At 39.5% G+C, this 12,778-nt stretch overlaps 1 protein-coding gene across 2 annotated transcripts in view; it reads left to right on the top strand.

The window, feature by feature from the left end:
* Nucleotides 1-12,778, top strand: part of Dnah12 (dynein axonemal heavy chain 12) — a 178,081-nt gene that overhangs the window by 48,692 nt on the left and 116,611 nt on the right. For both annotated transcript variants that reach the window (XM_052733823.1, XM_052733824.1), the window contains exons 22-27: nt 3,648-3,842; nt 5,796-5,917; nt 6,013-6,295; nt 10,660-10,779; nt 11,070-11,226; nt 12,303-12,475. In XM_052733823.1, the coding sequence (XP_052589783.1) occupies nt 3,648-3,842; nt 5,796-5,917; nt 6,013-6,295; nt 10,660-10,779; nt 11,070-11,226; nt 12,303-12,475 (1,050 nt within the window). The remainder of the gene's footprint in view (nt 1-3,647; nt 3,843-5,795; nt 5,918-6,012; nt 6,296-10,659; nt 10,780-11,069; nt 11,227-12,302; nt 12,476-12,778) is intronic.

Below are 12,778 nucleotides of genomic sequence, written 5' to 3'. Positions count from 1 at the left end.
ATTTTGTGTGGTGAGATATAGAAATACATATTTGAGGATTAACATACAGTAGGAGGCTGAAGAGCTGGAACTGTGGTAAGAGCACTTGTTTGGTTCCCAGCATCCACAAGGTGCCTAACAACCATTTTAACTCCAGTTCCAGGGGATCTGGTGCCTCCTTCTGGCCTCGGCAGCTACTGTATGCACACAATAAACAGACACACAAAGGTAAAACAGCCATATGTATAAAAACTTAAAATGAATAAACAAGCAGGGTGGTGGTGGGGCACGCCTTTAATCCCAGCACTCAGGAGGGAGAGACAGGTTCATCTGAGTTTAAGCACAGCCTGGTCTACAGAGTTAGTTCCAGGACAGCCAAGGCTGTTACACAGAGAAACCATGTCTTGAAAAAAGAAGAGAAAAAAAGAAAAAAAAAAAAGAAATGAACAAATAATGTATTAACTGATCCCTTTGAGAAGAAACTCATTCTTTATTAACATTTTTCTCCAATGATATTGACAGAAGGAATACAAGTTTCTTGCCTTTTCTCTTTTTCTCCCTTCCCTTCTTCCTCATCTTTCCCCTACTTTTTCTTGAGACATGGACTCACTCTGTATCTTGAACTCACTATATAGGCCAAGCTGGTCTCAAACTGGCGATAATTATTCTGCCTTAGGTCCTGAGTACTGGAATTACAGCATGAGCCACCATGCCTGGCTCTATGCTTTTGTCTCTTCCCTCCCTCCCTCCCTTCCTCCCTTCCTTCCTTCTTCATTCCTTTCTGTAATAAGACCTCACACATGTTAAGTGCACACTCCAGACTGACAAGCAGTTTTTATAGCAAGTGAAATTTAAAAACTTCATTTCTGGGAATTTTTAAATACAGCTAATTTCTAATTTTAGAAAGCTCAGATCATATATCACACTGTATCCGCAGAGTAAAGTTATCTATATCACTATTTAATTCTATTTGTGAACAACAAGCATGAGAGTAATTAATGAGTTACTGCTGCCCACTTCAGAAAAATAAATGATGTATCTTTATCATTGATTCCGGTAACTAAGGAAAGCATGCAGATAATGATAATAGCTTCATAGTATAACAAAGTCCTGTGGTTTTGCCCCTTGGTGAGTACAAAGCCAATAAAGCACAACCAGGAGACAAGAGATTAAGAAAGGGTTATGAACTGTGTAAACTAAGAGAAGCACTGAGAAGAACTCCCAAAACACTGAACAAAGAAGGTAAGCGAACCTGGTGCATTGGATGTGTGTGTGTGTGTGTGTGTGTGTGTGTGTGTGTGTGTGTGTGTGTGTGTGATGACATTTAGACTGAAGAGACTTGTCATCTGATGTAGAGGTAGCCAGGTGGGCACATTCTTGTACAAGCACAATTAGAGATTACTTCTTAGCTGCTCCTAGCAGAGCTTATAATTCCAGTATTCAGGAGTCTGAGGCAGGAGAATCATCATGCATTGCAATCTACTGTAGGCTATCTAGCGAGTTAGAACCCAGCCTGGACTACATGACAAGACCTTGTCTCAAAAAAAGGTAAATAAGGAAATAAATAAATAGGTCATGCTTTATATACATTGAATGTTTAAAGGTGGTAGAGAGAAATTGCCCTACATTTATTCAAATAAACAGCAACAACAACAACCAAAAAAAAAACCCAAAATCATTCTACATTGCCTGGAAGAGGAGCTGGGTAACCGTGGTTGATTTAACCAAGCTCCTTGGTTTTATTTGAAACAAAGAACAACTTGACAGGGTCTTTGTAGTCAGCAGCTCTGTCCTCCAACCCAAGCACTGACACTTTAAGCCTTTAAGTTCCTGTTAGGTAACTAAATAAGGTCAGCATTCTAACTGGGGGCTATATAAATTGAGGAAAAGACAAGTTACTGGATTGTAGACCCAGTTTTGATTGATGTTAACTATACTGGTCACTGTCTAGTGGTTCCACATTTACTAACTAATTTTTTTCCCCACAGCAGACCTTCATGGTAGGCATTGTTATTATCTGTCTAAATAGTTAAGAAAACTGAGGATGGGTTATTTGCCCAAATTAACTTAGCTATTAAATGACAGAATTGAGATTCAAACCAAGGCAGATTTTTAAAAACCAGATATAATTTTTAATTGTATTTTTAACCCACAAGTAACAATTGTATATATTTGTACTATACATTATGGTGTTTTGACACATTTTTGTAATGTGAAATGTTTAACCATAAACAGTGTTTCATAGTTGATGTTGGCTGCCATTATTTGATGAAAGCAATAGTTGTTTCCAAAGAAAACATAACATTGGCTATGCTCCTACAAATCAGCCTGGTTTGTGAGTGTGTGGGGGGTGTGTGTGTGTGTGTGTTAAAAAGTTCTTGTTTAAGAAGAGAAATTTAGAAATTTTACGTTTTAAAAAAGAGAGATGAAGCTCCAAACCTAGGACCTTACGACATACACTTGAGAAATATTTTATTAACTCTAGTCAATCTCTGAGGATAAGGAGGCTTATTTTACTTTATTTTAAAATTTTAATTTCAGTTTTCTTCAAACTGTGCTGATGTAGAGCAAGATCCTTCAACTTTACACTATTGATATTTGGGGCTAAGTAATTCTTTTTTATATACATTTCTTTCTTTATATGCTTATTTATTACTGTGTGTGTGTGTGTGTGTGTGTGTGTGTGTGTGTGTGTGTGTGTGCATGCAGGCATGCCACAGTGCATGTGCCTAGGTCAGAGAGCAGCTTGTAGAAGTCAGTCCTCTCCTTCCACTGTGTAGGACCCATTTGGGCCACCAAACTCAGGATGTCAGTCTTGGTGGCAAGTTCCTTTACTCACTGAACCACCTCTCTGGGCCTGGGCTGAATAATTCTTTGTTGTGGCTATGGTGGGATATTTGTGTGAAGATATATTGCTGTGATGGTTTAATAAAGAGCTGAATGACCAATAGCTAGGCAAGAGGTATAGGTGGGACTTCTGGGCTAGGAGAGAGGAAGTAGGAGATGAATCTAGGCATGAAAGAGACACACAGAATGGGATAGAGATAAAAGCCATGTGGTAGAACATAGATTGATAATGTGGGTTAATTTAAGTTATAGGAGATAGTTAAAACAAGCCTAAACTAAAGGCCAAGCTTTCATAATTAATAATAAGTCTGTGTCATTGTTTGGGTGCTGGATGGTGGGACAGAGAAAGACTTGTTACACATTGGGGACTACCCTGCATATTGTAGTACATTTAGCAGTGTGTCTGGTCTCCATACACTAGGTATTGGCAGTATCCTCTTCCTATTAGCTGTAATAATTAACATTGTGATATTTCAGCCACTCTGAAATATTACCTGGTATGGAGGACAACATCATCCACAGTTGATCATCACTGGTGTAGAGCAGAACATACATTCAAGATTTGGGTTGATTCCCTGAGAGATTATGAAATGAAATAATTTTACAATCACTATCAAATGTGAGTTCCTTTGGTTTAGGGAAACTTGTTATACCTCCCATGTTTTTTCTAAGCCTATATGAGATTCCTATAAGTAATATTAAGGTATAAATTGTGTTGTATTGATATTAAAACAGTAGTGAATTCTAATCCTTTTTTCTTGCCATAATTTATAGTTTTTCTTTTAAAAACTGAAATTTAGTACAGTATGCTTTTTCTTAAGGCCTGGGAGGACCGTCTGATTCGAATACAGGAAACAATTGATGAGTGGTTAAAAGTGCAAGCTCAGTGGCTGTACTTAGAGCCTATCTTTTGCTCTGAGGATATCATGCAGCAGATGCCAGAAGAAGGACGTCAGTTTCAGACAGTAGACAGAAACTGGAGGGATATCATGAAGTTCTGTGCTAAAGACCCAAAGGTGAAGAGCTTATTTTCTCTCCTGTAGTAGGTGAACCTTAGTTAAAACCTTAGGGGTTTTAAAAAGCATTTGGCTTTTTTCTGATTCTTAAAATAAAACTTACTCATTGTATACAAATTGGAAAGTTCATAAAAATATAAGTTCAAAAGTATCAAAATAATTTCATTTTTCAATTCATAATAATAGTACTTGCAACTCATTCATATATGTGTGTGTATGTATGTATGTATAAGCATAGTGTAACCACTTGAGATGAATAGTTATCTCACTTGACTTCCACTATATACAACCACTGTCCATCACTTCACAAAGTAAGCAGATACATAAAACAATGAGATAAAGAAGAGGATGGAGAAAGCTTAATCACTTCAAGCAGTTCTTTATTTGCTTGAAAGTGTTAATTAGAGGGAAAGAATCTACTCTCAAATGGTCTCATTTTCTATGTGTCTTTCATATTAAGAGTACCTTAGATAGGATTCTAGTGTTGAAAACAGTGGGTTTTTTTTTCACACATTTAGCATACATCATAGCTATGCATCTACTTTTAAAATGTATTCAACTTAAGAAATAACATATTCCAATGCTGAGAAAAACAAAATAAGTGCTAGACTTATTGAGAGTTAGTTACAGAAATGGATGAATTTCAAGGATTTTTATCTCACTGACTTCAGGAGCTTTTCAGTTCATGATTTCTTATAGATTAGATTTTTCTGTAAATAGCTAGTTAATACATTTTGTAGGCTTTGTGAGACTTGTCACTTACATTATGAAACAGCATGATTATCTTCATTTTCATGGTTTAATTTAATTTAATTTTTTTTTTTTTTTTTTGGTTTTTCGAGACAGGGTTTCTCTGTGTAGCTTTGCGCCTTTCCTGGAACTCACTCGGTAGCCCAGGCTGGCCTCGAACTCACAGAGTTCCGCCTGGCTCTGCCTCCCGAGTGCTGGGATTAAAGGCGTGCGCCACCACCGCCCGGCTTAATTTAATTTTTTGAGACAGGGTCTTTAGCCCAAGTTGCTTCAAATTCTCTGTGTAGCTGAAAATGATCTTGAACTTCTGATCCCCTTGCACCTGTGGAATGCTGGGATTGCAGCTGTGTGCCAGCCCACTCAGTTTACTCATGGTGCTGACAAAAGAACCCCGGGCCTCGTGCCCGCTAAGCAAGCATGTTGCCAGCTGAGCTACGTTCCTAGCCTCCCTTTAATTTTTTAACCTTCTGAAAGTATAAAAATATTCTTAGTTTGAGGATCATACAAAACTAGCAGCTGGCTAGGTTTGGTCAGTGAGACATAGATTGCCAAAAACCTGCTGTAAATTAAGTTTAAAGTTCACAATTGTAAAAGCTAAAATTAAATCATACACCATCCTAACAAGACTTTTCCCATATTATTCAAAAGAACACAGGAGGGGGACTATAGAGAAGGCTCACTGGCTAAGGGTACTTCCCACTCTTCCAGAGGACCCAAGTTCAGTTCCTAGCCCTGCTCAACTGCCTGCAACTCCAGCTCCAGGGGATCTGACACTTTTGACCTCACACGTCACTACACTCACATGCACAAACCCATGTTCAGACATACCTTCATTTCATACACACAATTAAAAATAAAAACGTCACTCAAATATAATAAAATATACACAATAATGATAACATCGTTCGTAACTAATGCCCTTGGATTATAATATGTATGAGTTAGTGAATTTTAATATTTTTTATGTTATAAAAGAAATTTCAAAGCTGGGTGTGGTCCATTTGGGGGGCTAAAGCAAGAAGAGAATTACAAGTCCGTGTCCAGCCTTGGCTGCATAGTGAGATCTGTCTCAAAAATGGGGGAGATGTTTCATTACTAATTTCATAAAGTTTCAAAAACCTTATCATTTTTACATGTGTGTATTCATGCTTGTGTCTTATACCAAGCATGCAAGTGTGTGTCATATGACTCTGTGTCTTTCAGGTTCTTGCTGCTACTTCTTTAACAGGCTTACTAGAAAAACTCCTGAACTGCAATGACCTTTTGGAGAAAATCATGAAGGGACTGAATGCATATCTTGAAAAGAAACGACTTTTCTTCCCTCGGTATGATAGATAATCAATTGTGCTGTAATTTAAAACATTTTCTGGTGTGTGGTGAATTGCCACTAAAGGTTTTTATTCACATATTTCTTTTCCAGATTTTTCTTTTTATCTAATGATGAGATGTTAGAGATTTTATCAGAGACCAAAGATCCACTCAGAGTTCAGCCACACTTAAAAAAATGCTTTGAAGGCATTGCTAAATTGGAGTTCCTGCCTAACCTGGACATTAAAGCCATGTACAGCTCTGAAGGCGAGCGAGTGGAGCTGATTGCACTGATTTCCACGTCAGCAGCAAGGGGGGCTGTGGAGAAGTGGCTCATTCAAGTTGAAGATCTGATGCTCAGAAGTATTCATGACGTGATTGCTGCGTCCAGACTGGTAGGTTTCCTAGGGTTAAATGCATGCTTTATAGTCTACAAATGCTGGGCTGTTGGTTTGTTTGGTGACATTATTTTTTTCTCTTTACTTCTACATCAGTAGTAAGAATTGATGAGAATAATGTATATAATAACTTATACAGGTGTGTTGTAAGAGGAAGATGTGTCATCAGAGAGAATAGTAGAGTACATCACTTTAGCATGGGAGAGGGCCCAGCAATAGGCTCGTAGAGGAAGTTGGACTGAGACAGAGATATGAGGATAAGTAGAAAATAGCTAGATAAAGAGTGAATTAAAGAACCTGTTGGGGTCCTGTGTAACGGCTCTGGGCTCAGGAAGATTCAAGAATCTGTAAGAAACTGTGAGAAGATCTCTGTATCTGGGGTAGAATGAAGAAAAAGGAAGGCAGAAAGGAAGATAAGAAGGAGGGTTCATTTTTATTGTACATAGGAAGGTTAAAATATTTTAACTCGGGAGGCAGAGCCAGGCAGATCTCTGTGAGTTCGAGGCCAGCCTGGTCTCCAAAGCAAGTTCCAGGAAAGGCGCAAAGCTACACAGAGAAACCCTGTCTCGGAAAAAAAAAAAAAAAATTTAATCGAGGAAAATCGTAATCTGGCTTATATTTTTATACTAGTAAAACTATGGTATAAAAAATGCATTAGCAGACTATCAAAAGAGGAAGACAAATGAGGAGAACCTTGATTAGCCTAGAAGATAGATGATGTGGTCTGACACTGGACAGTTGGTGGGAAATATGGAACAAATTAGAATAATGGATGAGAAATATATTTGTATCTAATTTCGGCAGGCCTTAAATTGGTTGTAGAGTGAAACAGGGAGGAGGGGAAGGTCTCAAGAATCACTTGAATAGTTTTTCCATGAGCACATAGGTGACATTTACTCAGGGGAATGCCTGGAAGGGAAGCAGGTTTGCGGAGGCTTGTGAAAAATCAGAATTTTATTTCATAAGTGTCCAAATTAGAATGTTGCCAGACATAGTAGCTCACAGCTGCAATCTCAGCAGCTGGAGAGGCTGAGGAAGGTAGACTGCCCCAAGTTTGAGGCCAACCTCAGTTACATAAGTTCCAGGGTAGCTTTGGCTACAAAGTGAGACTCTGTCTCAAAAAGCAAAATAGGGACCATAGAAATGGCTAAACGTGTAAAGGTTCTTTCTGCCAAGCCTAACAATCTGAGTTTAATCCCTAGAATTCATATGATGGAACGAGGGAACTGATTCCCACAAGTTGCCTTTTGATCTACACACATGCACTCTTCACACATACCCACCCCCACAATAAGTAAGTAAACAAATACTTTTTCAACCCAAGAAATAAAACATTGCAGTGCTACTTACATATGTCTAGTAGGCAAATAGTCATGTGCTTTAATACTTGCTGATCTGCAGGTCAGATCTGCTCAAACATGTTAAATACATTTTCTGGTTCACTTTCTGCTTTTTGAAACTTAACTACTGTAAAATTCTAAATAAGATGAGCATACACGAGATACTGAATAAATCTGAAGGAAATATAGCACCTGGATGTTTTATATATCTCACTCAAGGCTAACCAAATTATCCTAATCTTGAAATATATGTTTTCCCTTGTTCTGTCTTGAGCACCACAGAGGAGCAGTTGTGTGGTGAGAGTCGTTTTAAAAGCCCTTGCAGCCTGTATCCAGCAAGTCACTGCATGAGTGAGACAACCTTCCTCACTAAAGGGCCCTATAAAGCTTATCTTTCAAAAGTATTATTATTTGAACTTTGTGTAGTATTTATGTGCGTCTGTGTGAGAGTGTGTGCACATTAGTGCAGGTGCCCATGGAGGCCAGAGACATTGCATCCCTCTGAATCAGGAGTTACTGGCAGTCGTGAGCTGCCAGATGTGGGTGCAGGGAACTGAACTCTGGTCCTCTGGAAGAGGAGTACATGCCCCTTAACCACTGAGCAATCTTTCCAGCCTGGAGCTTATTTTCTTGAGATAGCTTTTCTGTGGCTTCAATGTTTTAGCAATTAAATCTTGATTTTTTTTCTCCTTTCTCTATGATTCCAAACAAACTAAAAACATGTAGGAAAGCATCAACATTGTCCATGAGGTATTACCTTCATTGACATAGAAAATGTACTTGCCATATACCTGGCATTCATTACTTCTCTTTAGAGCTTATGTTACTTTGTTATTTGAATTTATCTATAAGTACTATAATAAAAATATTTTATAAATAATATATCTGTATTCTTATATTTAATGTGTTAGTTAAAAAGAATACTTTTCATTATCATCAGCTTCAAAATTTATCCTACAAAGTCTTTATAATTTATAATTGTTATTTGCTGTTACCATTTGTTATTGAAGCAAGCTACTTTTTTTTCACGGTTAAGTTTCTTTATTTGTGCAATGAGACGATAGAATAAAGAATTTGTGAGGTTCTTATTTTCTTTTTTAAGTTTATTTATTTTTAATTTTTTGTTCATTTTACATACCAACCACAGTTCCCCCTCCCCACTCCTCCCGCTTCCCCCCATCCCCCACTCCCTCTTTTTGCCCCTCCACCTCCCCCCACACTCCATCCACTCCTCCAAAAGGGTAAGGCCTCCCATGGGGAGTCAAGAAAGCCTGGTACATTCAGTTGAGGCACGTCCAAGCCCCTCCCCCCTGCATCAAGGCTGAACAAGGCATCCCACTATAGGTAGTGGGTTCCAAAAAGTCAGCTCATGCACCAGGGATAGATCCTGATCCCACTGCCAGGGGCCCCTTAAATAGACCCAGCTGCACAACTGTCTCCCACATGCAGAGGGCCTAGTTCGGTTCCATGCAGGCTCCACAGATGTCAGTCTAGATTTTATGAGTTCCGACAAGCTTGGCTCAGTTGTCTGTGTAGATTTCCCCATCATGATCTTGACTCCCCCTTGTTCATAGAATCCCTCTTCCCTCTCTTCAACTGGACTCCCGGAGCTCGGCCTGGTGGTTGGCTGTGGATCTCTGCATCTGCTTCCATCAGTTACTGGATGAAGGCTCTATGATGACAGTTAGGGTAGTCACTGATCTGATTACTGGGGAGGGCCAGTTCAAGCACCTCTCCACTATGAAGCAAGCTATTTTTAAACTGTTAAATCTTCCCTTCAAAATATATTTAAAACTTTTGAGTATTAGTAGTAGATGAAAGTATAGTTCAAATTCAAATGCACAGATTGTTAAAATAATTTAATAAATTTAATAAATACTAGATGTAATTGTATATCTTAGTAATGTAAGTTTTAGAAAAGTTATGGATAAGTAACACAGACATTCTTACTACTAGTAGTAATCCCACCAAGTAAGAATAAGACCACTACTACAATTTTAAGCTAAATTTAAAGCAAGCTTTAATTAAATACTGGCCAGGAGGATAGGCTCTGGCCAGGACTGCCCTGGAATTCCCAGCAAATGGCCACAAGTCATGTTTTACAGAGACATAAAAAGCAAAACCGTGGGGCCACCGTACTTGCCTCCAGGTCCACTCAGGGGCAAACGAATATCATGACGTACTTCCTGCCCATGTACCTCCCGCCCGCATGTGGTCAAGCACATCCAGTGCAGATAGGTCAAGCATGGGACAAACAGGAACTTGTTCTTAACTGCAAACAGAACTCTCAACCTGCAAGGTAGATTTTTCCTGTTGGGGTCTCACACGAGCCCAGTTTTTAAATATTTTATATGGTCTCTGTCGCAGTTACTTTTCCTGTTGCTATGATAAAATAACGTCATAGAAGCAACTTCAGGGAGGACACATTTATTTTAGCTCACAATTCAAGGTCCACTGTGACAGGGCAGTCAAGACAGCGGGATCCAGAAGCAGCTGGCTCCACCGCAGCCACAGCCAGGAAGGAGAGAGCCCTGGATGCTTCCTAGTGCTCAGCTCTCTCTCCACTTTACAGACTCCAGAATCCTCTGCGCAGGGAGTGGTCCCTCCCACAGTTAAGATGGGTCTTCTTGGATCAATTAACTAATCAAGATCAACCCCTGTAGTCATGCCCAGAGGCCTGTCTCCCAGGTGACTGTGGATTCTGTCCAGCTGACAACACTAACCAGCAGCTTCCTTTGCAATTCAAGTTCAACATCAATATACATACTGTATTTGACTTGTTTTCAAGCTTTTGTACATGCACAAATTATACATCTCATAACCTCCACCCTCCTTATGTATGACTTTTTAAACGGTTTAATGATTTTTTTTGTGTTTTCCTTATAATAGAAATAATGTGTGTTGTTCATCAAAAACTTGACAACTAACCCAGCAGAAGAACATAAAAATTGTTGTTAGATGTTTACAGACTTCTTTTCTTTGGTAACCTTTTAAAGACAGAAATTAATTTTAATTATTCAGGCTTATCCAGAATCTGCAAGGAAAGACTGGGTCAGAGAGTGGCCTGGCCAGGTCGTGCTCTGTGTTTCTCAAATGTTCTGGACTTCTGAGACACAGGAAGTCATAAGCGGTGGAACAGAGGTAAAGCAGTATTTGATTTTAAACAACAAATTCTTTCTCATTTCATATTTCTTTGCTTGTCTGTTCTTTGCAAAGATAATATCCTCGATTTCTATATGCATTAAAATTATACAAATTTTGGAAAGCTTGTTATTTTTTACTAGGGTTACACAAATTCACTCTGTAACTCACTTATATTTCCAAATAGATTATGAAGTCATGATTATTTCATAAATAAGTAAATATAGTGTTTTGAGTCATATACATACACTTCTATATAACATCAACTAAATTGTTTTGATATTTTGTAGGGATTAAGGAAGTACTACAAGGAACTTCAGTATCAACTAAATGATATCGTAGAGCTAGTAAGAGGAAAGTTGTCTAAACAGACCAGGATCACACTGGGCGCTTTGGTTACCATTGATGTCCATGCTAGGGATGTCGTTATGGACATGATTGAAATGGGTAGGTGACTTTTTCTTTCATATAAAATGTAAAATTCCGATAGCTGCTAAGAAACAAAGACTTGAGTGGGTTTTGTTTGGTTGTTGTTTTTGATTTTGTTTTGCCAAAGGACAAGCTTTATTATTAGCTCCTGAGTTCCAGTTCTCCTTCTCCTGTACAGTTTTGGTTCCGCGTAGTTGCCCAGTCGGGCGGGTAGCAATGAAACCAACTTTGCGCCCAGCAGGGGCATCTCTTCCGATTAGTGGAGGGTTCGCCAAGGTCCCAGTGGTTACCACCTCCAAACAGATGCTCCACAGGATTCACGGGCACACCCCGGACACGTGGCCAGCAGTTCCTCTTGGCCTTGTACTTGTGGTAGGCACGGCCAGCCTTTAAGATAGGTTTGTCAATTCTGCCCCCACGGCCACAACACCAACAACAGCCCTGTTGGCTAAGGAAATAACCTTCTTGGACCCTGAAGGCAGCTTCACTCGCGTCTTCTTGGTCTCTGGGTTGTGGGAGATGACTGTGGCATAGTTTCCGGAGGTTTGGGCCACCTTGCCCCTGTCCCCAGGGTTCTCCTCCAGACAACACACGATAGTACCCTCAGGCATGGTGCTCACAGGCAAAACATTGCCGGATGTTCAGCTGGGCCTTCTTGTCACAGTACACAAACTACCCAGTGTGGATTCCCTCTGCGGTGATGAACAGCGACGTCCGCTTCTTAAATCGGTAGGGATCACAAAAGACCACTTTCGCGAGGGGATCGCCGCGACCAGGGTCATGAATGATAGTACGATGCCCTTAATATAGCCAGCCGCTCAGCGAAGTCCACAGCACGCAGGCGCGGCGCCCTTACCGTGTTTCACGTGCGAGAGGGACACAGAACCCGCTCCTTTCCGCGGCCCTTGGATCACACGGCCCATGACGGCGAGTCTGCCAGCAAGCACTCCATAAGAGGAGTGGTTTTTTTTCTTAATATGATTTCCTTAGAATGGTCTTTAATTTGAAAACATGAATTATTTTAATATTTGCTGTTATAATAAAACATACTTTTCAAATATTTTCACTTCATGATATTATTTCATCCTTTCTAGGTGTCTCACATGATACAGATTTCCAGTGGCTTGCTCAGCTTCGTTATTACTGGGAATATGAGAATGCACGAGTTCGTATCATTAATTGCAATGTAAAATATGCATATGAGTATCTTGGTAACTCCCCTCGCCTTGTCATAACTCCTCTGACTGACAGATGTTACAGAACATTGGTATGCATTGTTCACACATTAAATCATACTTCTTGGTACAGAATTTATTTTCTTGTCCAAATTTAATATTGGCTAACCTCATTTATTTTAAAACATTTTTACAATTATTTATATGTGTGTGTGAGAGAGGGAGCAAGTGTGGGAGTGTATACATGAAGCAATACATGTGTAGAGGTCAGAGAACAACTTTTAGGAGTCTGTTCTTCCCTACCTTATGGGACCTGGGGATTGAACTCAGGTTATCAGGTTTGGTGTCATATACCTTCACCTGCTTGCCATCTCACAGCCTCTCATTTGTTAACT

This window comes from Peromyscus californicus, unplaced genomic scaffold (assembly GCF_007827085.1).
Source record: "Peromyscus californicus insignis strain IS unplaced genomic scaffold, ASM782708v3 Scaffold_12__1_contigs__length_115047231, whole genome shotgun sequence".
In the NCBI taxonomy this organism is placed as follows: Eukaryota; Metazoa; Chordata; class Mammalia; order Rodentia; family Cricetidae; genus Peromyscus; species Peromyscus californicus.
Note: the sequence above shows the minus strand (reverse complement) of the source record. Positions and strands in the feature narration are given on the sequence as shown.